This window comes from Gamsiella multidivaricata (genome assembly GCF_025024155.1).
Source record: "Gamsiella multidivaricata strain RSA 2152 chromosome Unknown BC939scaffold_19, whole genome shotgun sequence".
NCBI classification, from domain to species: Eukaryota; Fungi; Mortierellomycota; class Mortierellomycetes; order Mortierellales; family Mortierellaceae; genus Gamsiella; species Gamsiella multidivaricata.
The window spans coordinates 216,044-241,348 of record NW_026251727.1 but is presented as its reverse complement, the minus strand read 5'-3'; the positions used below and the strand labels follow the sequence as shown (position 1 = coordinate 241,348).

General features: G+C 49.0%; 10 protein-coding genes and 1 non-coding gene across 11 annotated transcripts; 8 read left to right on the top strand and 3 right to left on the bottom strand.

Annotated features, from left to right (window-relative positions):
* Positions 1-5: 5 nt before the first annotated feature.
* On the bottom strand, positions 6-1,614 carry BC939DRAFT_409132 (putative RNA methyltransferase). The gene is made up of 4 exons (XM_051552900.1): positions 1,527-1,614; positions 1,165-1,425; positions 449-1,066; positions 6-339 (listed from the first exon to the last, which is right to left on the bottom strand). The coding sequence occupies exons 1-4, from the start codon at positions 1,548-1,550 to the stop codon at positions 43-45; spliced, it is 1,200 nt and encodes a 399-aa protein (XP_051414150.1). The 5' UTR covers positions 1,551-1,614; the 3' UTR covers positions 6-42.
* Positions 1,615-1,776: 162 nt separating this feature from the next.
* Positions 1,777-2,653, top strand: BC939DRAFT_501437 (uncharacterized protein; the record flags this gene model as incomplete). Its single annotated transcript, XM_051560167.1, has 4 exons — positions 1,777-1,830; positions 1,957-2,072; positions 2,162-2,264; positions 2,372-2,653. 4 exons carry the CDS (start codon positions 1,777-1,779, stop codon positions 2,651-2,653), a joined length of 555 nt encoding a protein of 184 aa, XP_051414149.1.
* A 249-nt stretch (positions 2,654-2,902) lies between these two features.
* On the bottom strand, positions 2,903-3,601 carry BC939DRAFT_501436 (uncharacterized protein; the record flags this gene model as incomplete). Its single annotated transcript, XM_051560166.1, has 1 exon — positions 2,903-3,601. One exon carries the CDS (start codon positions 3,599-3,601, stop codon positions 2,903-2,905), a length of 699 nt encoding a protein of 232 aa, XP_051414148.1.
* Positions 3,602-5,222: 1,621 nt separating this feature from the next.
* BC939DRAFT_395100 (CPSF A subunit region-domain-containing protein) lies at positions 5,223-9,590 on the top strand (the record flags this gene model as incomplete). Its single annotated transcript, XM_051552202.1, has 9 exons — positions 5,223-5,448; positions 5,540-5,710; positions 5,800-6,020; positions 6,116-6,209; positions 6,294-6,466; positions 6,568-6,746; positions 6,854-7,034; positions 7,122-9,323; positions 9,453-9,590. 9 exons carry the CDS (start codon positions 5,223-5,225, stop codon positions 9,588-9,590), a joined length of 3,585 nt encoding a protein of 1,194 aa, XP_051414147.1.
* Positions 9,591-11,583: 1,993 nt separating this feature from the next.
* BC939DRAFT_445778 (uncharacterized protein) lies at positions 11,584-11,964 on the top strand. The gene has a single exon (XM_051554846.1). It carries the CDS (start codon positions 11,671-11,673, stop codon positions 11,836-11,838), a length of 168 nt encoding a protein of 55 aa, XP_051414146.1. The 5' UTR covers positions 11,584-11,670; the 3' UTR covers positions 11,839-11,964.
* A 113-nt stretch (positions 11,965-12,077) lies between these two features.
* On the top strand, positions 12,078-14,859 carry BC939DRAFT_527339 (uncharacterized protein). Its single transcript, XM_051561413.1, has 2 exons — positions 12,078-13,298; positions 13,432-14,859. The coding sequence occupies exons 1-2, from the start codon at positions 12,396-12,398 to the stop codon at positions 14,785-14,787; spliced, it is 2,259 nt and encodes a 752-aa protein (XP_051414145.1). The 5' UTR covers positions 12,078-12,395; the 3' UTR covers positions 14,788-14,859.
* Positions 14,854-17,034, bottom strand: BC939DRAFT_445776 (uncharacterized protein). Its single transcript, XM_051554845.1, has 4 exons — positions 16,619-17,034; positions 16,457-16,528; positions 16,040-16,341; positions 14,854-15,941 (listed from the first exon to the last, which is right to left on the bottom strand). The coding sequence occupies exons 1-4, from the start codon at positions 16,751-16,753 to the stop codon at positions 14,912-14,914; spliced, it is 1,539 nt and encodes a 512-aa protein (XP_051414144.1). The 5' UTR covers positions 16,754-17,034; the 3' UTR covers positions 14,854-14,911.
* A 100-nt stretch (positions 17,035-17,134) lies between these two features.
* On the top strand, positions 17,135-19,610 carry BC939DRAFT_501432 (uncharacterized protein; the record flags this gene model as incomplete). Its single annotated transcript, XM_051560165.1, has 7 exons — positions 17,135-17,228; positions 17,332-17,527; positions 17,614-17,716; positions 17,820-18,121; positions 18,212-18,512; positions 18,606-19,492; positions 19,589-19,610. 7 exons carry the CDS (start codon positions 17,135-17,137, stop codon positions 19,608-19,610), a joined length of 1,905 nt encoding a protein of 634 aa, XP_051414143.1.
* A 684-nt stretch (positions 19,611-20,294) lies between these two features.
* BC939DRAFT_445771 (uncharacterized protein) lies at positions 20,295-21,144 on the top strand (the record flags this gene model as incomplete). The annotated part of the gene is made up of 2 exons (XM_051554844.1): positions 20,295-20,429; positions 21,075-21,144. Coding segments are annotated over exons 1-2 (174 nt in total), but the record flags the coding sequence as incomplete, so codon positions are not given.
* A 146-nt stretch (positions 21,145-21,290) lies between these two features.
* Positions 21,291-22,948, top strand: BC939DRAFT_445769 (GTP cyclohydrolase 1 type 2/Nif3). Its single transcript, XM_051554843.1, has 6 exons — positions 21,291-21,420; positions 21,527-21,655; positions 21,749-21,880; positions 22,015-22,092; positions 22,226-22,327; positions 22,480-22,948. The coding sequence occupies exons 1-6, from the start codon at positions 21,327-21,329 to the stop codon at positions 22,794-22,796; spliced, it is 852 nt and encodes a 283-aa protein (XP_051414141.1). The 5' UTR covers positions 21,291-21,326; the 3' UTR covers positions 22,797-22,948.
* Positions 22,949-23,440: 492 nt separating this feature from the next.
* BC939DRAFT_t76 lies at positions 23,441-23,513 on the top strand. Its single transcript has one exon. It is a non-coding gene; the product is annotated as a tRNA-Ile (tRNA).
* The last annotated feature ends 1,792 nt before the right edge of the window (positions 23,514-25,305 follow it).

The window sequence follows — 25,305 nt, the reverse complement described above, 5'->3', positions numbered from 1 at the left end:
GAAATGTCATTTTATTAACGCTATAATGGTGCTGAGGCACGCTCAGATGCCCTGGGATGCCAGCGTGCCCTGTAACGCGGCCATGGTGATTAAAAGGGCCTCCTCTGTCCTGATAACACGACTTCCTTGGGCTGGGCAGGTGTTAAGCCAGAAATCAAACATATCCTTGGTTTCGTCTGCGTCGCACTTCAAATCCTCGTCCGCCTCGACAGCGGTCTCGATGCCGGAGGAACCTCCAAAGACGATAAGGGCGTGTGAAAAATGTGGAACTGAGGACATAACAGTTGGTGAAATAGGTGTTCCTTTATCTGCTGTCCCGATCGTTAAATCGTACCCGTTCTGTCATAAATAAAGAAAGGGCGGGTTAGTTGGTTTGAGGCGATAAAGCGAAAGCAATGCGTAGTGAGATAAGGGAGAAAGGGGAGGGGGGGGGGGGGTCCCAACTTACAGGGAATGGTGATTCGGTGAAAACTTTGGAGATTGCGTCCGCCAATCTGACCTGGTAGCCCCAGTAGTAGCCCGTCTCCTCTCTCGGTATCTTTGGTGAGACAACTGTGCCCATGAAGTACTTTTGAAGAGCACTCTTATCGTCCGATAGACTGGCCTCCATGGCAGTGATTGCTGCCTGAGTCTTTGCGTTCTTATCCATCTTCTTCTTATCCTTTTCCGCACCATGGATCTTGACGGTGACTCTAGATCCTGTTGGGACGAGTCGATCGATCAAGACCTCCTTGCGCATCCCACAATTGACGATCGAGTAGTTTTGGTCGCGTGCCCGTACAACAACGCCCTCACGGTAAAGCGACCGTTCGTCGAGGTGGACATGGTGTGGGGGGTCCAACGGGTTAAGAAGTCCTGCGAATTTGAGATCACGATGCATTGGGAAAAGAAGTTTCCGGAGGTAGAGAGGTGTCTCAAGGTATTGAAGTACACGACCCATGAAGAGATTGGGGTCAGATTTGGGTAGATAATCGTCCTTTCCGAGGTTCTCCTTTGATAGTCCTTTGGCAGATTCGTTGTAAATCACAATTTCATCCACGTTGAACATCACGCACGCCCTTGCAATCTAGGGGTGTCATCGGAGCAATTGTTAGTTGAGATGACAGAGTACGTATGATGTGTCGATAAGGCAACGAAGATCCAGCAAGGCAAATGCAAACTCACCTGTCCAACAAGATATGTCTTCAACTCCACAGTGAGAGATCCATCGAGGATGCTTCCAGGCAAGGCGATCGAGACAGTCCACTTGCGACCTTTCTCTGGGACGGGGAACTGGTATGCAAGTTGGGCTGCGTGCTGGAGTTGTTGTAGTGATGGGGGTTTTGGTTTCTGTTCGCCTTTGTCGTTGTCCCTATCCGTCCTCTTGTTGTTGCTGACCTCGTAGTCCGGTCCTGATCTTTCTTTGTTGTCGTAGGTTTTTTTACGCTAAGGATAAATACAGAACATATCAGTTTGAGTCCGAGGACGAAAGGATGTGCTGGCACAGCTTCATCGCTCTGGTGCTAGGACATATCTTGTTTGTGTACCTTGTGGCCTCGATTCTCTTCCATGGCGTATATGTATTGCTTGTATTGTTGAAGGGGTGTGTGCGGTGCTCAACAGGTTCGGCGAAGCGTCTCGCGGCACCTTTTTTTTCTTTTTTCTTTGTTGTCATTTTGGTTCTTTTGTGACCGTGTCCATGATTCTTGGTGGAAGCAAAAGGGACTCCAAGTAGCATCTCTTTCTCTCATTCTTCCTCACCCTCGCAGCCCGGCGCACAACAACACATCCCTCGCCATGGCCGAAATACCCCACAAGAAAGCCCTCTCGGGCAAATTGATGACCATGAAGGTTAGTTGCATACTTCACACCAAAGATAGAGGTGGCTGTGCGGCACTCCGGTATTGGCAGCCCGAATAAGGACATGGATACTAAATCTCGCGTCAACTTGTTCTTTGTTCTCTTTCTCTCCTATAGTTCATGCAGAGACAACAGGAGAGAGAGACCAGGGAGAAACTAGAGCAGGAGCAAGTGCGGGTGATTTCAGAGGCACACTGGGTTATTGACCAAAAGGCCTTTGATCTGCCCAAGCCGTAAGGGAGCCCTACGTTTGTTACGGGACGAGCAGCGACATGTGTTCATTTTGAGGGAACTAAACTATCTATCGCATGTGGGATCTTAGTAAATTCCAAGTCGAGTATGAACCTAGCTTCTTGCAAATGGATGCAGCGGAGCGGTCAAGCGTCGGAAGGGTTTCATTTCAAAAGTTCAACCAGAATGTCGAGGTTGGTGCAAACTCCTTGATTTCATGGGGCGACGAGACGGCAGATCTGATGTCAGTTATGACTAACACCATTTTTTTTTATATCTTTTTTCTATTTTTGAATAATAGAAAACCGCACAGAAAGCAACAGGAGAGCAGCAATTGGAACGCGAATTGAAGAGAGAACGTCAGGCCGAGATTGGCGACGATGAGATGGCAGAGGAACTGGGCCGCGGTCAAAAACCGAAGAAGGCAAAGTCTTCATCGTCTTCCCCAATGCCATCAGGTAATAGGATCAGCGCACCAAAGGAGCATAAGACAAACAGGAGGGCACCACCACCAAAGAAATCCAGTCAGCCAGGGACACCCAATGGTCAACAACAAAGGACGTTTATGAAGCCCAAGGAATGATCAGCAAGGACACAGGACTACGCAGGGACATAGGGACAGTCGGTCGCCCTCATTATTCAGGATGGTTTAATCACACTTGTTCGTTCTTTCTGGACGCACTTACTCTGGAATAACTGTACATGAGCTCGAACTTGTATTGAGCAGATGAGTTTTGTTTAGCCTATGAATCCTGCAGTTCTTGTCTGGCAAGTAATAAAGCATTCATTGTAACATCAGGAAGCAGCGTATGGGTCTGACAAGCATAGTCTTTTATTGCCCTTGGAGATCATTGAACCTTTCCAGCCGGCTCACTTTTAGTCGATACTCCTCCAGTTCCCGTTCCAGATGTTGAATCTTGGCCTCCAGGGCCGCGGCACGCGCCTCGTCATGCTCTGATACCTCCAGTGCAACTGTGCCTGTCAGCTTCACCACGCGCCAGAGACGGAAGAGAATCAGAAGAGCGGTAAGCTCCTCTGCAGCACCATGCAAAAAGATCTCCAGCATGAATGAGGTGATAATGATCATGGCATCGATGAGATGTAGGACACCGTGTCGTGTTCCTCGCCAAAAGTATCGTGGACCAAATGCAAACAGTTTGAGCAGGATCTCGAGCATGAACATAGACACGATCGCCAGGGACAGATGGCCGAATAGGGCGATGAACCAGGTCTCCTCTTCGGTTTCATCCAAGTGCAATAGGCTGGCCCCAATCTGGAGTATGATGAGTGCGATATCGGCAAGGGTGAGGATAAGGATGATGATGTGTGCAGCTTTGGCCTCTATTGTTATACCGATCCGGCGTCGTATTCTTTGGAGGCGAGATTTCTGAAGGATAGGGCCACTTGGAAGCTGCGAGGTTGGTTCGTCAGGGATGTCGGCGTTGCCCATGGGGATGGCAAGGGTGGGGTTATGTGGGGACGGGAGCGGTGGGGCCTGCTGTTGCACCGGTGCCAAGGCGGTGGAGGGCATGTGTATGAGTTCTGCAGGGCATGTTTTTGAGCGGCGGATGTTTGAGTCAAAACTTTGATCTGTCATAATGAGGAAAAGGGGAAAGAGAATCGAAGGAAGGTTGGCTCATGCTTCGTGCGCTTTTGTACCAGAAATTGGCACGTCTCTTTTTTTCAGAATAATATGACGATATCCTCATTCTCTATACATTTGGAGAACCATTCCATGGTTACCGCGCGACAAGTTCATCTTTTTTTTTTTTTTTTTTTTGGAGAGAGAGACCCGCGTGATACCTCACAGCAATATGCCCAATAAAATGGCTTTATTTGATCCCTCGGTAGCCAAAGGCTTTCGTATATCGCAGCAGCTTTTTTTTTCAACAATAAAAACTCTCAAAGACATGGGATTCAGGTATCGCGGCAGCTTCCAGCTGACAGCGACTGTCCTACGAATTTCCAGTCGATTTTTTTTATTTATTAACAAGGATCCTCAACGATATGGCGTTTGTGGTCCATAGAGGCTGTGCCTCATAACGTCTCCTACAAACAGCATAGCTACACCCATCCCGGCCTACACCGACACAGATATCCTCGCTTCATAATCGCTGACCGCATGGGCAAGTACCGCACGTGCCTTGCTCGCTACGCGTTTTTTTTTTTTTTTTTTTTTTAATAACATAAATCCCCATGAGCACGAGACGCATGGTCCGCAAAGCCTTGCTCGCTACGCGACCTGTTTTTTTTTTTTTTTTTTTTTTTTTATTAACATAAATCCCCATGAGCACGCGACGCATGGTCCGCAAAGGCCTTGAAGCCACTTTCTTGTTTATATCTCGCTACGCGACCTGTTGCGCCCGTCCAACCTCAAACGACCCTGATACCGACTCAGCAATCGTTTGTCCGCCCTCCTTGGTAGCTGTTGCGTGTTCAATGCTAACTCCTGCAGTTGAGACCATCCAGAGGCAACCCTGCGAATACCTGTGCCGCCTGCTACATCAGCGTTTACCAGTCTTTTTTTTTTTTTTTTTTTTGATAACTAGAACCCACGAGGATATGTGGGATTTATTAGTGAGGGACTCTAGGCTAGGGAAATCAGCGTTTACCAGTCGAGAGCGCTGGATGCCGAAAGAGGCCCCAGGGCAGCTCCAGGGGCTTAGCTATGACGTAATACTTGGGATTAAACAAGTGTCAAGCATAACAAAGATAAATTTCAAACAGCCGTCTTTTGCTGCTGAGGTCTAGTGCGTCTCCGTCTACGACGGACTCAACAACCAGACGAGGTTCAGGGACTGGGTTCCACCCTTGGGTGGAGCGGTGCGAAAAAAAAAAAAAATGCAATGAAAATTTACACGGAGTCTCGAAGCGGCATGGGCTGATTAAACCTACAGCTCTTCTGTCGTCAATAGAACTTCCAAGATCAGCTTATAAAGCCCATGCCTCAGGTCAGCTGTCGTTCGAATTCCACCCGCGACTATCTATTACCAAGGCATGGCATATCTTTTGCCTTCGCGAGCGAACACGCTGACGTCACCTTTTTTTTTGTTAATATAGAGATATAGAGATCAACCTCCCATTTCAACTCCACTTTCAACAAAGCATTGCACGAGAGAGGCAGCCAGCAGAGACACGAACAACCCTGACCCATGTTTCTGTACAACCTGACCTTACAGGCGCCTAATGCCATCAACCAGGCGATCCTCGGAAACTTTTCAGGAACCAGGCAGCAAGAGCTGATCGTCTCTCATGTTTCCAGGATCGAGCTGCTTAGACCCGATACCACGACCGGCAAAGTCCACTCTGTCCTCTCGCACGATGTCTTTGGTGTTATCCGCTCTCTGGCCTCTTTCCGTCTGACAGGGGCATCCAAAGGTAACAACAGGACGCACGAGGAATGACACCCAGCATCTGCTCATTGTCAACGATTTGACAGTTTTTTTTTGAACGATGAAATTGAACATAGATTACATTGTGATCGGATCAGACTCAGGAAGGATAGTCATCTTGGAGTACAACCCCACCAAAAATGTGTTCGAAAAGGTCCACCAGGAGACGTTTGGCAGGTCAGGATGTCGCAGGATCGTCCCTGGACAGTACCTTGCCATTGATCCCAAGGGTCGCGCTGTCATGATCGGTAAGCATGCATAGCCTGTGGTTTTCGTGTACACTGTCGATGCGGAAGCAACAATACTTACGCGTTTTTTTCACGTTCTTTTTGTGTAGGATCGATGGAGAAGCAAAAGCTGGTGTACATTTTGAACAGAGATATCGCTGCCAGACTAACGATCGGATCACCATTGGAGGCACACAAATCCCACACCATCGTTCACTACTGCACAGGCGTCGACGTTGGATTTGAGAATCCGATCTTTGCCTGCTTGGAAGTAGACTACTCAGAAGCCGACAGGGACCCTACTGGAGAAGCCCTCAAAGAGACAGAAAAGGTGCACCATGAATCATATCACAGTGAATGAACCAATGCGCCCAATGAGGATGAAACTTACTTGCTAACGCCGCATGTTTTGTTGCTCATTTTTAGATGCTGACATACTATGAACTGGATCTTGGGCTGAACCATGTTGTCAGGAAATGGAGCGAGGCTGTCGACCGTAAATCAAACATGCTGGTTGCAGGTAATATAAAGCAGGAACTTGGATTGTTTAACGCATTCGATATCATGGACCGTTCAACTAATCCTTCACCCTGTATCATTGTAGTTCCCGGCGGCACTGATGGACCTTCAGGAGTATTGGTTTGCGCAGAAGACTACATTACATATAAACACATCGGCTCCGCTACTCTCACAGTCCCTATACCAAGACGAGAGAACCCATTGGAGAATAAGGAGCGCGGATTGTTGATCGTGTCAGGAGTAGTGCACAAAATGAGGGTACAGAAGCACCATCACCCTTTCTGCTACTGGTGGAGATTGCGTAGCCTTTATCATCTTCATGTAAATACTAACGCTAAAGGACTCTGTCATCAAAATAGAACTCATTCTTTTTGTTGTTGCAAAGTGAGGAAGGTGATTTGTACAAGGTCACGGTTGACTATACCGGGGACGTCGTAAACGAGATCAAGATCAAATACTTTGATACCGTTTCGGTGGCGTCAGGACTTTGTATTCTCAAGAGTGGATTTTTATTTGTTGCCAGCGAGTTCGGGAACCAGTAAGTGGTTAATGAATTCAAGACTCGCGCTACTTGGATATCAGCGATCGGCATTGCACTATGCTGACAAGTTCTCTTTTTTTTTTTTTTTGGCTTGCTTTAACTAGTAATTTCTACCAATTCGAGAAGCTGGGCGATGACGATGACACCCCCGAATACTCGAGCAAGGATTTTATGGAAACCGATGGAGAACATTTGAACACCCGAGTGTACTTCAAGCCAAGACCACTGGAGAACTTACTTCTGGTCGATGAGCTCACTAGCATGGCACCCTTGACTGACGCCAAGGTATGCGGAGTTATTGTCCTCTACGATATCCACAGCCTTGAACTATACTTTTGCTGACAATCGACTTTATCCTATTGACCCTTACAGGTTCTTAATCTTACGGATGAGGACACGCCTCAAATTTATGCTATGTGCGGACGTGGGCCGAGATCAACAATGAGGATATTGCGACATGGACTGGAGGTCACGGAGATGGCCGTCTCACCCTTGCCAGCCAATCCAACAGCAGTCTGGACCACTCGCTTGACAGCTGATGACCCCTACGACCAGTATATCATTGTCTCCTTCTCAAACGCAACATTGGTTCTGTCTATTGGTGAAACAGTCGAGGAGGTCATCGACACTGGATTCCTGGCAACAACACCCACAATTGCAGTGCAGCAGCTCGGTCAGGATGCTCTGCTCCAAATCTACCCTCAGGGCATTCGACATATCCGCGCCAACAAGCAGGTCACAGAATGGAGGGCACCTGGAGGCAGGCAGATTGTTCGTGCTGCCACCAACAGGCAGCAGGTTGTGATCGCATTGACAGGAGGAGAGCTCGTGTATTTCGAGGTCGACGACAGCGGCAACTTGAGCGAATCGCATGTGCGGAGGGAAATGCCTGGTAACGTCACCTGCCTTAGCATTCAGCCCTTGCCCAAAGGGAGAAAGCGCGTTCGCTTCTTGGCGGTTGGATGCGACGATAACACTGTCCGTATTCTCAGTTTGGACACATCATCATGTTTGGAACCCCTCAGTATGCAGGCCCTGTCAGCTGTGCCTGAATCGTTGGTGATGATCGACATGCCGGATCAAATCACAGAGGGATCGTTGACAACACTGTACTTGAACATTGGTCTTCAAAACGGAGTTTTATTGCGCACTGTCTTGGACCAGACCACTGGACAGCTCTCCGACACCCGTACTCGCTTCCTGGGCGCCCGTGCAGTCAGACTATTCGAACTGAACATGGCAGGAAACCCGGCAGTCTTGGCGCTTTCTAGCAGACCCTGGCTCAGCTATCAGATGCAGTCGCGCATTCACCTGAACCCTCTCTCATATGAGGCACTTGAGTTTGCATCCAGCTTCACATCGGAGCAGTGTCTGGAGGGAGTTGTCGCCATTGCAGGAAACGAGCTCAAGATCTTTACGATTGAAAAGTTTGGTCAGGTGTTTAACGAAACCGCTGTGCCGTTGACATACACCCCCCGCCGGTTTGTTGTCAACCCTGTTCACAAATCGATCGCCATTATCGAAACGGATCACCAGACGTATTCTACACTGGAAAAGAAGAAGAGGCTGGCAGAACTTGGATTTGAACAAGAGGACGATGAGTTGGATCCCTCTGTGTTTGGACATTCCAGGGCCCAACCTGGAAAGTGGGCGTCGCTTGTCAGGATCCTCAATCCCAGCACAGGCGAGACGACATTCAAGCTGGAATTTGAGCAGAACGAGGCAGCGTTCAGTTTGGCGGTGTTGAACTTTGCTGCGGATGCAAGCCAGCTGTTTTTGGCCGTCGGTACTGCAGCAGATTTGACTTTGTCACCCAGGTCTCTGTCGTCAGGATTTATTCACATTTACAAGTTTGTGGATGATGGTGCGGCTTTGGAATTAGTGCACAAGACGCCTGTGGATGAGGTCCCGCACGCACTTCTTCACTTCCAGGGACGACTATTGGCAGGAATCGGCAAGACGCTTCGGATCTACGACCTTGGCAAGCGGAAGCTGCTCCGGAAATGCGAGAACCGCAACATGCCGAACAGCATTGTGACGCTGCATAACCAAGGAGGACGAATCATCATTGGGGATGTGCAGGAATCAGTACATTATGCGTCGTATATTGCAGCAGACAACAAGATTGTGATCTTTGCGGATGACAAATCGCCAAAGTGGATCTCGTGCTCGACGATGATTGATTACAATACAGTCGCGGCAGGAGACAAGTTCGGAAACTTTTTCGTGAACCGACTACCTCTGAAGCTGAGCCAGGAGATTGATGAGGATGAGGCAGGAAGCAAGTCAGTCGGAAAGGGCTACCTTCATGGAGCGGCGCATAAGGTTGATTTGGTGGCCCATTACCATGTGGGAGATATCTTGACATCGTTAGCGAAGACGAGCTTTGTGGCGGGAGGACGCGAGATGGTTTTGTATACGTCGTTCCTGGGAGGCATTGGAATTTTTATCCCGTTTCAGACAAAGGAGGACATTGACTTTTTCCAGACGCTCGAGATGCATATGCGCAATGAGATGCCACCACTAGCAGGGCGCGACCACCTCTCTTACCGCGGCTACCACGTTCCTGTCAAGGTGCGAATCACGGACTGCCCTCTTTTCCGCGCAAAAATGTGCGTGTACTGATTGATTGGTGATATCGTCTAACGTGCTCTTTTTTTTTTCTTTTTTTTCTTTGTTCTTCTGAAATAATTTGTAACATAGGGAACGGTGGATGGAGATGTCTGCGAGCAATATAACTTGCTGTCGGGCGATAAGAAGAGGATGATTGCCGAAGAGCTGGATAGGACGCCGGCGGAAATCCAGAAGAAGATCGAGGACATGCGCATCCGTGCCATCTAAGCATAAGAAATTACGCGACATAGGGCAGGAATGTACTAAAGAAAGCCTCTCCCTCCAATGGACACGTATTTCATCCTACGATGATTGCACAGTAAACTGTAGTAGGATAAACGATTTTGCAAAAAAAGAGAATGTTGACTCTTAAAAATTAGGTTGTCTTACCCCTATGCCACGTCGCTAACTGTCTAGGAGCCCTGATGTTGCACTAGTCAGTCATCGATACTATTGTGGGTCTTTTTGTTACGTCAAAGATGAAGGATTTCTTCCGTTGCTGTTGCCCCTGATGGAGAAGAGCGATACGTTACGATAGTCTACGTACTTGGTAAGGATGAGCCCTTGACAGAACCCTGGTATCTACGTGATGCGCGTGTGTGACGATACTCGACGAGTCCCAGCAAAAGATCGTTGCTGCTGGCAGTATAGCAAGTACATGGCGAGATGGGCAAATCTTCTAGGGGGCACTCTGGTCCGGACTGGAAGAGGGTAAGACAAGATTGTACCAGGATCAGAAGTTGTAGCAATGGGCATACAGCATGGGCTATTTTTATCGCTGTAAGGCAAGCATAGACACGTTTGATTTTGATAGGATGTTCAAGTCAAGGGAACGTGCACAGGCATATGCATTCGCATAGGCGGATGCGGAAGGTGCGGAAGGGAAGCCCAAGCCAGAGGACGTCAAACTGGTGAGCAATCTTACGTAGTCTGGCGTTTATTTTTTATTTTTTTTTTTGGGGGGGAGGGGGAAGCAAGGTGCAAGGTGGTACAAGAAAGCCCGGGGATTATGCCATGTGTATGCATCTGATCTGGACCTGCAAAGCTGCAAGGGCGTAGGCTTACATAGATGACAGGTAGTTCTATTTTGAGTGTTCTGGACAGGACTATAGGGAGGACAATCAGCCTGGGAGGAGTGTCTTTTTTTTTATTATTCAGCCTATCGTGCCAGCGATCCGTGGAATAAAAAGATCCGTAGACGCATGCATTGTGTGCGCGGGAAAATCGAAAAATGGACAGGGCGGTGCATATGGCATGCGTGAATGGCTTTCCGCGGAAACTGGACAGAAGAGAGACAAATTGCTACTCAGTCAGTTATAGTAGACAAACAGAGTGAGCCACTGAACAAACAAAAATCCGAGTGAGATCTTGAATGTTGGTCTGAGTCTAGTCCGAGGAAAAAAAATAAAAAAAAAAAATACAAGCGCCTAGAACAGGAACGGGAAGAAAAATGAAAGCGAGGTGAGCGTAGTTGCATGCTCGTGGGCGATTCGATGATCCTTCAAGACAGCTGTTTACGCTTTGCACCTCGACATAGAGCAAGGCATTGCCATGCTATGGCATGCCATTCTACTCAGGAATTTTTTTTTTTTTTTTTTTTTTTGGAAGAAGGTTCTATTCTGGGTTCGCCTTTCGCTCTTCGATTGTCTAATCGATCAGAAAAAGGGCATGCTTTTTAAACCTTTGTTTACCTGCAAATCGCGTCTGACTTGGTCCATCGACTATTGCTGGCGTCTAGTGCGACGCAGCACAAACGCGGGTTCAATGGAGGAGATCTTACCCCCTCTGCCCTGGATTAAGCTAGACTTGACTAGACTCACTCCCCCATTCCCCGACTCCTTGCGCGACGCCCACAATATGGAACACAAACTGTAGATCGATAATCGTCTGCTTGCTTGCATTTTTTTGCCGTTTTATTGCTGTCTTATTGCTGTCTTATTGCTGATATGAAATGGATGGTAGAAACAAAATGAAAAGGAACAAAAAATAGGGGATGGTGCGGGTGCTGTAAGGCTGTTCAAAAATGCCGTAGTCTTCTCAAACAGGAGAAAGAGAAATAGCCGCGCGGAAAAAAAAAAAAAAAAAGGTAAAAAGGTAAAATTGCACAGCGCACGATGCAACGAAGGAAGGGTTGATAAACGCACTTGCACACACATTCAGACTCACATTCATACCGCAGAGACATCCTGCAAGGCAAACAAGGAGAAACACCAAAAGGTATATAGGATGGACAGATCTATGAAAGAAAGGAGACAATTGAAAAAACTGTATCGGATGATACTATCCCCATAAATATGAGTGGGATGCGATGGACTATCTGCTGCTGAGGGGTAGCTTTTGTTTCCTTGCCGTTGTACTGCACAGAGTCAGGAGCGGCGCTGTCGCTCCATTGGCACACTCAGTCGCTGTCATTCATCACCATCGACCATTGATACCCTTGGGTGTTTTTGTCCATGGTCATTGTGATAGTGCTTGAGGATTATTAATAACACAAAACAAGTGTGGTGAAGCGAGGTTCTAAATGCGTCTGGAATCGATATGTAGCGCCCTCTTTTCTTTCGGTCTTGTTCTTTCTTGGGGACAGATGGGCATTCTCTCTTTAATACTACTGTCGAGCATAAATGAATACAAACCATAGTGAATGAATGAATCGCTATACAATAGGCAACCCAGCTGTGGATGAATAAACACGACTATGCCCCCCCCCCCCCCCCCCCATCGTCTTCGTCGTCCCTTTTCTTCACTAACACCATCCCTTCCCTCTCTCTTCTTTCTTTCTTTCTTTCGTTACTTTTTTATTTCTTCATTGCATTCCTTGTTGTTGTTGGTTTTTTTTTTCCATTCCTCATTCCACCTGTTGTCTTCACCTTCGCCTTCGTCCTTCTTCAAACTCTATCTAAACTCTCTACACTCTCTCTCAGCACAGGGGCTAACCCAAAAAGAAATCACGCTTCCATTTCACGCCTCCAACCCCCAGCTACACCTGCCCAGCTACACCTTCCTTCCAATTGATAGACAGAAACGATAGCACCAATGGCCACTCTATCACACTCATGCAATACATCACAAGTCGCTGAAGCACTCTTGAGCCGTGCCCGGCGACTCTCCAATAACGCCTTCGAACGCACTCGACCCTCCCCTATGGCCTTGGCCGAGGGCCACAATCATCTTCATCTTACATCCTCCACCTTCTGCTCCAGGCCAGGTTCCTTCAGTCACATCCAGACGCGCCGTCGCTCTGCCACAAGTACATCCTCTCGCTCATCTTCTTCTTTCTTGACATCAGCGTCCTTGTCCACTCCAACTACAGTAACTACAACTACACCCACAACAGAATTCGTCATTACTGCAGAATACCTTTCCGAGGAGGAGGAGGAGGAGGAGGAGGAAAAGGAGCAACAATCGTTGAATGTCTCCTTAGCAACAATGGTCCAAAGCCCCATGGAGGAAAAAGAACAGTATAATTCTGGAGCTTCCGAGCACAAGCATCCCTCCATCCACAGCGACGGCAGCAACAAAAGCACATTCTTCGACTCATCACGCGCACATACCCTTACCTGTGCGACCATCGCGGCGCTGCGTCAAGGTACATCTTTATCATCGAAGGGCAGCAGCGGCACGCGTCCGAGAGCCCTGACCTTGGGCAATTGTGTTCCAGATACTGCAGCAAGTACGGCTGCGGCTGTCGATCTCTCGGTATATCGCAAGTATCTGAGCGAGAATATGAGCAGCAAGAGCCATGTTTATGGCGTCTTAGCGGCGATTCGACAGACTCTTGAAGTAGAGTCGCCCTTGAATCTGAAGGATACGGTCGATCCGGCTACATCTGCAATCTCCCCGATGATGGCAACTGAGATGACAATGACAGCCGGTGCGGCTCTCGATGCTGGACAGGCGCTACCATCACGGAGCAGCTCATCTACTTCTGACGTATCTGTATGTATAGACCATGTTTTGTCTTGGCCGGCTGTTGATGGATGCGATACGATGATATATCGTATTTTGATCTAGACTACACATATGGACTCAAGCAATCTCGGCTAACCATTGAATGCTCCCTTTCATGTAGGAGGTGGCGACAGAATCAGATGAGGTGAAGAAGGTTGATAGACCTTCTGGACTCTCTACTACTAAAGAGAGCACCCTGCCGTCGCCGTCTACGTCATCGCCACATGTGGTTCCTGAAACAACAACGAAGCTGGAAGCTGAAATGTCTGCGCCTACTCTGGCGCCGTCGTCATCCTCTGCCCAGAAGGAGTCCAGTAACAAAGAGAGTAGGGGCACATACTTCCTACAGAAGATGTGGATGCGTAGGAGTAGCGTCAATGGAAGCGCTTCAATGGTGGGGGCCAAGGATTCTTCGGATACGAGTAGCATCGCGTCGCATACAAGCCATCATTCTACAAAGTCGAGCTTAAGCATGGGATCGAAGAGATCGTCCAGGCTATTGGGGAAGTTTATGCCAAAGTTCTTGCAGACGTCGCAGCAGGTCCTGTCGCAGTCGTCGACGCAGAGCATGGTGTCGCTTTCGCAGTCTTCAACGTTGTCACCACTGTCGGGTCAGTCGAGCCGTCGAAGCAGTGTGGTAGTGGCGCAGGCACAGGAAGGAATGGTGTCCACAAAAGCTGTGGCGACGGTGACTATGCCCGGCTCCACCTCCGCGTCAAGCAAGGGGTCCCAGGAATCGTTGCCGCTGGAGATTATGCTTGAGAAAGAAGAGGAAGCTTGCGAGCCCAAATCCATGTCGCCGACTGCGCCGGAGCGTTTGGAATACCTTCGTTCGGAAACGCTGTCATTTGGAAGAAGATCGTCGTGTTCTTCGGAGAGCTCAAAGATGTCAGATATGTCGTTCGCATCGAAACCCTCGGGATGTTCGATGAGTTCGGTGGATGATCTCGCAGAGATCAAGCAGGGAGGCGGTGGGTATGTGTTTAGTGTTGAATGCGAGGATGTCGAGGTTGAGGAGGATGACGATAGCGAGGACGCCTTGAGCAGTAAGAACTCTGCCAACAACACATCGAGGAACCGACCGATGTCGCCATACGTCATTGACGAGGACAGTGATGATGAGTTTTTCTTGAATTCTGTGCTCCGTAAACGGCCATCGATGCCGTTGTCGCTTCCGTCGAATGCGAAGATGAGCAGCAGTGTCAGCATGCGTTCTGGTGCAATGACACCGCCGTCGCTTTTGAGACCTGGATCGACTTGGTCGAATCCGTCGTCGAGGAGCTCAACACCTTCGCCTATGTCGCCGAACAGTGATCAGGCGGGCAGGCCGTTTATGAGGCATGCAGCAATGACAATGCATATGCGGTACAGGTCGAGCCCCCTGCCGGAGCTGGCGAATGCAGGCGTGGATGAGAAGCGGCGACGGCTAAGGGATGCAGTTTGCGAATGGCGGCGCGCTGCCAGCGTCTCTTCATGAATAGAGATTTCTATATCCTTCAGATAATTGTAACATACATTAAAAAAACCTCCCCCTCTCCTCATCTTGGTCCAAATACAGCTTTCATTTATTGGTGCCAAGCCTAGAGTGAACGTTGCTTCGTCTACCAGAAGAATCCATCAATTTGATGAGAGACCTTGGGGAACAAGGAGTTCAATAGCAGCGTGGACGCCTCGTCCTTGACGCGATTCTCTCCAAAAGACCAGGCCAGCTCCTCCAGACTCCTGTCTCCCGTCAAGAGCGAATGGAAGGTCAAGGGCGCAAACGCGGCCGCATAAATCACTGGCACCTTATCCTCTGCTTTCCAAGCCAAGTACTCCTCGACCGTCTTCTCCGGCCCGGGGTTGGCCCATTCCCTAGCTTCGACGATCTTTCCGTCCTCAAAAAGGATCTCTAGGCCCTTGGCATTGTTACCCTCCACCTTGCGGTAAAAGTCTAGGCGCAGACGACCGGTCAAGCCGGCCATGGGAGATTTACTGAGACGGCGTTCGAGTTCTGGGGTGATGATGCGAATGAAGCGTGGGTAGTCGTAGATACGGGTCATGACTCTATATCCGGGACCGGTGATGCTGGGCGCGATTTTGGAGCCCAACAACATCGTGATCGGGTGCTTGGGATGAACCTGGAGCAGCATGTAAGGTGGGGCGGTCGAGAACTTTTCCGCTTCTTCGACTGAGAGAGTCGCCTTCTTGGCTTCAAGACGGTGTTTCTCGTTCGAGATGAACTGCCGCAGGATCGGGTAGAGGGCGTCCTTGAGAACGACGGAGTCGTCGAGGACGAGGGCCTCGACCTTGAGACCGACCATATGAGAGACGATCGAGAAGCCAACATCTTTGCCTGTAGCGGCGTTGACGACGATAAGGGTGTCGCGGATGCTGTTGTGGCCCGGTTGCTCGAGCTCGAGGATATCGGCGACGGTGTATTGGTAGTACTCAGGGCCGTATTTGAGCCCGACGGAAGTATAGGGGCTGACGTCGTTGGTGCTATGGCGGACTAGGTAGGGGATGTCGGCAGCGGTCGCTTTGCGGAGGATGAAGGGCTCGGTCTTGCCGGGGGGTAGAGCGGGGATCGACGACAGGTCTGCGATCTTGCCGGACAAGTAGTTCGCCATGGCGTATGTGTATCCGAATTGACTACCAGATCAAAGGGCAAAATGCAGGATTGCGGGCGTGAGAAAAATGATCGTCCTATCACACCTAATTAGACTACAAAATCCATTTCTGTCCTGTACCGATAGAAATGTGGGATGCCGGCGATGAACTGAAGCGCATCTCCACGAGCCTCAGATTCCGGGTGGATCATTTCGTAGAGCAACTTGCGGACGAGCCCTCGGTTACGGTATTCGGGCCGCGTGGCGATAAGTTCCGGTTTGCCAAAGAATATATCGTCGACGCAGCCGTAATAGGCACGATGGCGTTGCATGGCCACGCAGGCGACGATAGGGTTCTTGTTGTCGCGTGGGCGGGTCGTGTCCTCCACGAGAGCATAGTCCCGGTCTGTCATGGTCCCGTTCTTACCGCTCAACAGTCGTCTCTACAGGAACGAAAGCGGAGTGCGTGAGAGAGAGAGAGAGAGATGACAAAGGCGTGGACTATCCAACTTTGAAGCAAACAGAAACAGAGACAGAGAGGAAGCAGACGCGACTTACACTGGCTGAGGAAAAGGTCGCGCTGGGTCCTGGGATGACGCCTTCAGGGATGGGATCCAGGAAAGATAGCCACTGTTTGATTGAAAGCCATCTTCTCCTTATTAACGGACATTTTCTCAATCACCATTTTTTTTATAAGAAAGAAAAGAGCACTAGCTGTACCCTGAAGGCCTCCCCCATGAGCTCTGCAACGTTGTCGCTGTCGGCCTTGGTGGACCAGCGCATGATGAGTCCGTCACCGAGGTCGACAGTCCTGTCTCGCGGGGTTGCTTGGAGGTGGATACTGGTCTGGGTCATGGTGGGATGTTAGCGATGGGAGGCGAGGAGTTGGTTGAAGGAATGAGATGTCGATGGAAGAGAGGAAGTCTCTTTTATATGGAGGGATGGGCGCGATGCATACCATACCCGGCTCGCTTTGATGTGCGCTCTCATATTTTGTAGTTTGTACGCCGCCTGGGTCCCTGGAGCGACCCTGCGACGACTACGCAGGGCCATTGAATATCGTCTGTCTCAGGAAGCCGCAGCAGTTGACTTGCGCCCAATGCACGTGACATACGCGTCCCTTTTTCAGGGCGATTGTTTACTTTGTTGCGCCATGGTCCGCACTCGCCACCAACCCAGCTCCATCCTCTCATACTTCATCCTCACGGAAAGGAAAAAAGAAACGAAAACCAAACCATGGCCAGCTCCACCAGCAGCTCGCGTGAAAGCACGCCGGGTGCCGCGAGCGACAAGCCGCGCTGCACCGTCTTCCGCAAGGAATACGAATACAGTTGCGTAAAAGAGTCCAGTTCCTTTTCTTCATTCACTTTCATACGACTTGGTGTCATTCTAATCTTTCTCATCTCAACATGACTTTTGCTGAACTCGAACAGACCGAGTCAGGAATGTGTTCCCAAAGTACAACAACAAACCCGCACTGGCTGACACGCGTCCTGCCAGTGTTCTCCAGCTTCTGCTTCAACAGCGCGAGACCGAGAAAGAAGCGGTCCTGAAACCCAAAGAAGAGGACTCCGAGCTTAGCAAGGAGGACCTGGAAAACGACGAGCATGAAGACGACAAGGAGAACATGTAGGCAATATTCATTTTATCTCCTATTGTCAAATTAAGGAAATGGAGCTGCCAATTGACTATGGTGTACTCGTTGGATTTGATAGCGACAACGTCCAGAACGTACGAAAGGAGCGCTTCTTTGACCAGAGTGTCACGGACAAGGAGAAGGACCTTATCCAGCAACGGGTTGCACTCATCCAACGTCGTGTAATAACAGAGCTACATTACCAACTCTTGCTGTGTATTTTTGAGAAAACAAACATTTTTGTTCACCAGTCCACCATGTATACCTCTTTTTTTTTTTAACTAGTTTGCGGAGCGCGAGCAAAAGGTGAAACAGACACGCCGCGAAAGACTGAAACAGCACTTCACCTACCTGGTCGATGCCGAGATCGATGAAGCCCTGGAAGAATGCAACCATGACGAGGATGAAGCCTTTATGCAATTCAATAACCGTGGTTACATCGAGAGGATCCGACGCATCATCGCCGTCCGCCACCACAAGCCTGCTGCTGCCACTCTGATGGACGACAAGCAGCGGGCCCGATATGAAGAGCATCTCAAGAAGCGTCGCGAAGCCCCTCGCATGCGGACCACTGAGAGCATGAAGAAGTATGTGAACTACTGTAAACTCAATTTGTCCGCACCAATATGAAGCGATATCATTCCGTTGATTCTGATATCTCTGTTAAAAAATTGTAGGCAGTACCGCATGGGGGGTCGTCTAGGACTGGACGAGGCTTTGGCGCAGGTGCAGGACAACAACATTGATGCCTCCAAGGCCTTTGAAGGCTGGTCTGAAGCCCGTATCAAGGCTTATGCGGCCATTGACAAGAAGCCGAACACGTACTACTATCGCTTTAATGCACCTGGCGAGGTTCAGCGCAAGGGTGCTTGGAGTAAAGAAGAGCAGCGACTTTTCCATGAGCGTCTGATGGAAATTGGAGCCAACGGGCAATGGGGACTTTTTTCCATGACCATCCCTGGACGTGTTGGGTATCAGGTTCGTAACGCCCTGTGCGACGTTTTTTATGGCAATGTGGGTTCTTCTTCAGCTCTTCTAACACCTTATTTTATCTCTCTTATCTCTCTCTAGTGCTCGAACTATTATCGATTACTTGTGGAGACGAATCAGATCACGGATCCCAACTACGTGCTTGATGAAAAGGGCAAGGCCCACTACCTGTTTGACAAGAAGGGCGTCAATGGCGAGAGAATTAAGGAGTTCAGGACTCACACCAAACACACTGCCGCTGGAGAGGAGAAGCCGGCTGTTGTGAAGTCACCCAAGGAACCTAAGGCTCCAAAAGAACCCAAACCACCCAAGGAGCCCAAACCGCCCAAGGCGCCCAAGGCGCCAAAGGCACCCAAGACCTCTGCGGCCGCTATGCGTAATAAGCGCAAGAGACGTGGCTATAACAGCGATGACTCTTCGGACATCTCGGAATTCGACTGCGATGATTCGGGATTGTACATGGCCAAGTGGAGCACGACAAAGCGGACTCGTACTCGGACGGATGCCATTGCCGCTGCGACAGCTTCCTCTTCAGCGACCACATTAACCTCTGCCGAAAGTTCGTCTTCTGCCGCTAATGAAGGTTCCTCCGCTGCTGCTGCCGAAGGTTCTTCCAGTGCTGCAGTCGAAGGCTCCTCTACTCCCAATGCCGCCGAGGGCTCTTCTAGCGCTGTAGCTAGAGACTCCTCTACACCTGGTGTAGGAGATAGCGATGATGGTCAGGATGAGGAGTACGATTCGGACGTAGATGATGCTTTGAACCCGCTGCCTGGCTTCATTGACCCGATCACACTTGATGCCATAGTGATTCCTGCTATTTCCAAGTACGGTCATGTCATGAGCTACGAGAGCTGGCTTCGCTGTCTTTTAAAGGACGGCCCGATGAAGAACATGTGTCCGTTGACCAAGAAGCCTTTGACCAAGCGCGATCTCACGATCTTGACCTTTGAGAATATTGAGGAGTACAGGTATGAAGACGAAGATGAACAATTTACTTGGATGACATGTCACTGTAGTGCAGACAACCTAACTTGCACCTTGTCTTGTGTCTTCCCTATCATTAGGGATAGGATCGTCAACATTTAGGCTGCTTTTTTCGACTTGAAAGACACAATGACAGGACCACATCTCTTCATTAACAATTCGAACTGCCACTGCTGAATTGACAATCGCTGCGGATCAAATTCTTTTTGAATAAATTATCGTCGCCGCGACAGCACCAGTCGACTGCCGTAGAGCCATAAATGCTCTTGTCCAGTTCATCAAATTTCGTTTCGTTGGATGCATAGCAATGCGGGCGCAACTGAGAAATATGTCCGTTGTTCATAGGTCTGTGAATAGAATCCGTTGTAATCCTGAGTACTGTCCAAAGAATCAAAAGCTGCAATTACAATGCGCAACGATGCGAAGAACATGGTGATAAACTCGGTGGATAAAGGCCAGGTGGTGCCCGGTAGTTTTATTCAAAGGGTTGGAGTTGGTGGGAAGTGATTGTTTAATCGAAAAGACCTATTGAAATGATAAGCAAAGAAAATAAGACATTGTTAGAAAAACCTATAGCCTTAAACGACCCCACGCGTTCGACTGCCGCAGACCAAAATAAACATAAAAAAAGCGGCCAAGTAGGCAAGCAGGTACTGCTGTCAAGGTGTACATACCGAATCCCATGTCGTCATCGGACTCCTCCTTGGGCTCCTCCTTCTTCTCCTCCTTCTTCTCCTCAGCAGCAGCAGCACCGCCAGCAGCGGCGGCGGCACCACCGGCAGCGGGGGCAGCACCAGCGGCGCCAACGTTAGACAACATGGCGGCGACGTCCTTGCCCTCGAGAGCCTTGGCGAAAAGGGAGGTCCAGATAGACTCAACCTCGACGTTGGCAGCCTTCAAGAGGGTCTGGAGCTTGTCGGACTATTATGGAGAAAAACGGCAGAAGTTCGAGTCAGCGTTTTTGGTTCTGCCGAGGTTCATTCAGGCATGCAACGGGTTGGTTGAGTGTGGTAGAGTGCGAGACGATGGTTTGCGGTAAAGTAGGATTGAGGGAGTTGCAGGTGAGTGGGATTGGCCTTGCTCCTAGAGTTCATCGAGCAGAGGTCTGATCGCCCTGCAGTGCTGCGATGGGTTAGCGACTTATAGCTGTCGCTCCTGATCCTGATATCGCCACTCTATTGCTTCAAGGACTGACTGCCACTGTGACAAAAGCTGCTAAAGCGTTCCTTGTAAGGACTGACAGTTGATGGCGATGCGAAGTGAGGCTGAAGATCACTGTCGCTGCTACTACTGCCGTTGGTAAATAGGTCGCGATATTCTTGCACAAGCGGCCACTGTCTTCTAAAAGAAGACTCATGAGCTGGTGAGTCAATGCTGATTCCTGTGCCGTAGTAGTCGCCCCTGCAAAGCCCAAGCTCAAGGCGAGACTTTGACCCCCTGGTCCTTTATGTGTTGTATCCATCGAATTCGAGATATCCATCCAATAGCCATCCGGCATGAAACCATTGCCTCTCCGATTCATCCGTCGAGTGGTTGATGGGTGCAGAACTAGGACCGATACTTAACGGTGATCTCGACGTTGTCATCGGTGAGGATCAAGGCAGCGTACGAAGTAGCGAGCTCGGATGCCATTTTTTGTTTGAAAATTCGAAAAATGAGAAAGAGGGAGCTTTTGTCACCTGCCCCACAATGGGCAGATATACAACCCAAGGAGAGGAAGCTATAGACACCCCTTAAAGTAGGACTGGCCTTGATCTGTCCAGTGCTCCACTCGCACTTGCACACCTTGCTCCACTTCAATTACATTTAAAAGACACCATGGCATTGCTGGCACGCGTCCTGAAGAGCATGGAGCGCATCGCGCCCCAGAGTCTGGCTGAGCAAGCTTGGGACAACGTCGGGCTCTTGGTCGGTATGGACACACCCTCAACTTAACCTGCCCTGCATCAAAAATACCATGTTTTCTCCGCTCTCTAACTGCTTCCATTTTTCTTTTCTCACCCCTGCAAAATAAACAGAGGCACCCTATCCAAGGACCAGGACAGCTTCTACGACTCCCCAGCGCGTCTTTCTGACGATTGATTTCACCTCGGCCGTCGTGGATGAGGCTCTGAGCGACCCTTCTGTGGGAGTCATCATTGCCTACCGTATGTGATATGATTCGTTGGATCGATTGGAGCACAGTATTTTTGAGACGACATTCCTTGTGTCTGACAACCGTTATGTTATTTATTTTACAGATCCACCTATTTTCCGTGGGCTCAAGAGACTGCAATTGAAGGACACGAAGCAGAGGATGGTACTTCAGTGTGCCGCCAAGGGTGTCAGTGTCTACTCTCCTCACACCTCCTGTGATAGCTGCGAAGACGGAGGTAACGAATGTCCTTTTGTATCCATCGTTTCTGTCAATCCCTACTTCCTTTCTATTGCTTTACAGACAGAAGCAATTCGAGTAACTAACTAAATTCGACATCCTTTTTACGTTCTGATACCTGTTTGGATTTAGTAAACGACTGGCTGCTGAAGGGGTTTGGAGATGCAGGATCAACCAGCGTTTACGTTCCTGCTGAGAATCCGCCTGCAGGCAAGTGTGCTGTGCATTGCTTGCTGCTGACATTGCACAGTTCCAGGAAAGACGCGTTTGACGCGCCTTTAATGCGAGATCTTGACAACGCCAACTAACTCCCCAGCTTGTTTCCGCGGATGCATGTGTATAGGCCACGAGAAGGCTGGAAAGGGAAGATATATTACCTTTGACAAGCCCCAACCAGTCCAGCAGGTCATTGAGCAAATCAAGGCCCATCTCGGCATGAAGCACGGTATTTTTTTTTATTTTTTATGAAACGTTTTTGCTTTAAAAATCAATTACATGTATCAGTAAGAAAACATTACTGACGCGCTCTTATCTTCGCTCTTTCCTCTGCTCGCTTACCCATTTCTTGTTGTCGACTTTCCCGCGTGTCAAATCCAGTCCGCGCGGCGATCCACCCGACACACGCGAACAACGAGCGCCTGATCTCGACTGTGGGCGTTTGGGCCGGATCCGGCTCGGAGATGATGAGTCATAAAGCAGATGTCTACCTCACCGGCGAGCTCGGACACCATGATGTTCTTGAGGCACTCGAACAAAACAGCACGGTCGTATTGTGTGAGCATTCAAATACCGAGCGCGGATACCTTAGTGCGGTATTGAAACCAAAGTTGGAGGAGTTGTTGAGTCAGGATGGTGGGGAGGGGGTCGAGGTGATAGTTAGTAGGACGGATAAGGATCCGTTAGTTGTTGTTTAAAGAAGCAAGAGTGACTGATCCTGAAGTATGATGCAAGGAGAAATAAAGACCTTCTGTAATGTAGGGTCATGCATAGCAGTAGGTTTGACATTCGCCTCCGGACAGGCGCTTAAAGCTGCGCGGTGAACAAATAAATTTGTTGAGAATCAAAGGAATCAAAGGCGTTGTGGCCTCACCTGTGTTGAGAACGGCCCAAACATCCACACGAGAAGGTCTTTTTTTTTTTTATATTGCAGCAACTGCTGAAACTCATAATAAACTTTGTCTCTCAAGCCGATCGACCCTGCGAATCTATCAGACCTCACTGACAATGATCTACTACAGTCCTTCTTTCCACCAAAGTAAAGCCGATCCACAGTTGCCAAAAAAAATAGGTCAATTCTCTGACCCTGTCCCTTGGACCTGCACAATAGTTGCCACATCTCATCAGTGTGTTAAAAGCTGAAAACTCCTTATTACAAAACCCATTTACATATACGAAGTTTTTTATAATAATTTTCTCCCCCCCCCGGATCATATTTACATATAAAAAGGTTGAATAGCCTAAAATGGAAATAATGGAACCGCTGTAAATCATGGGAATATGTAAAATTAGAAAACGAATTTTCTCAACAGCAACTCTTAACCTTTAGAGAGGTTTGACAGCTCGTTTAGCTTAGTCGGTAGAGCGTCGTGCTAATAACGCGAAGGCCGCAGGTTCGATCCCTGCAATGAGCATTCCTGTAATATTTTGCTTCTTTTTGGGCACCACTTAATCGTTCCTTCCTTCTCATCACCGCCTCACCATCATCTTTTGTCACTCTCAGCACGACCAACCACTCATTTCCGTCAATCCACATCTCCCTCGTGCCATGGAATCGACCATGGAGTCCCCAATCTCTGATCAATCCGCTGCGAACGATCCTCTGTCCGTTCACGACAAGCCCACACGTGATCTGATAGAGGGGCTAGTAGTTGATGGCCTGCAGCAGTTGGTACGCGTAATTTTTTTGGCTATTATGCTGTGTACTGGCTGCCTATATCTTTTGCTAATACGCAGTATATCTTGCAATACACAGGGATTACATGTAGTCACCGCAAGTAACGATGAGAGCAGAAACCAGAGTGACAACAACGGTGTTACCGGTGGCGACGGCGCCAGCCAAAGCCAAAGCCAAGGTTCTTCAATTGAGGTCAGTGCCGTAAGCGTCTGTCTAGTTGTCTATCTGTCTGTCGGGTCCATCATAGGATACTGACGCGACGTTCTTGTGTCAATTGCTCTGTCTCCCATAGCCATTGAAGGGACGCATCGCTGAAGAGCTCAACGCCGTAGTGCCAAATAGCGTGCGCGAGTTGTTGAGTAAAGACACCATCATTCTCCGTGCTGCGAAACATTATAGCATTGACCCAGACTCGCGTCTCACCATCCTCGATGTGGGAGTAGTGGAGTTTTTCTAACTCCTGATGTTTTCGACGAGTGGAGGCAGCAGCATCAGCGCAGTATCTCTACGAACTATGTCCATTCAAGAACCTACGAGTACGAAAGAGCAAACGTGTTTAAGTATCTTCGTATTACCTTTGACTGCCAGTGCTCTAAGAAGGCACGGGTCCGGAAGGACAGATTAAAGGGAGGGATTTCTGGTAAATCGAGGAACACAAAGCCGAGTATAAAGCAAGGTTGCCCATCCCGGATCTTTATCCTAACTGAGCCAAAAACCGCGGCGAACGGCATGGAGGAGAGTACGTATCGCGTCCAATACCACTATCAGCACAACCACAGTCTGGGCGGTCTTGGCGACACTGATATAAGACAAAAGTCAGAAGCAATCAAGGCAACAATCAGAAGTCTCATAATGCGCGGTACAACAATTCAGAGAGCCATGCAGCAATTAACCATGGACTATGACTTGTTTACCAAAATCATGCAAGGAGGTGGACAGCGTATATCGCAAGATAACTTCGTCACTTACGATGATGTGTACAACATATGGTACGATATCATCAGCGCTGCTATGAGAAAGGATCCTGACGCAACCTTATCAGCTATCAAATGGATGGAAGAATTCGACAAAAACAAAGGATTTACGTATTACGACAAAAGCGACCATGCCAACGGCGTTTACTTTGGTTTTTCGTCGGCATGGCAGTTGGAGCAATTGAAGGCACACGGCAGTGTGTTGTGCTTTGATGGGACACACAATGTATTCGGGTAGGTTCATTTCTTGTGCTGTTGCTATTGTCTCTTCTTTTATGTTCGAAAGCGTTGCTATAGAATCTAACTCCTCTTTAGGCATCGAACAAACTTATTTACTCTGGTCCTGAAGAATAGAGATACAGGATACGGGATTCCCGTAGCTTTTCTGTTGACAAAGAGCACCGAGAGCTGCATTCTCATCAATTGGCTAAAGGAGCTTCGGAACAAGATGCGGGACCTCTTCTCGTTGTCTGGCCAGGAGTACGAGTATAGACCTAATGCAGTCATCACTGACCAAGGCAACACGGAGATCCTTGCCATCAAGAGCGTGTTTCC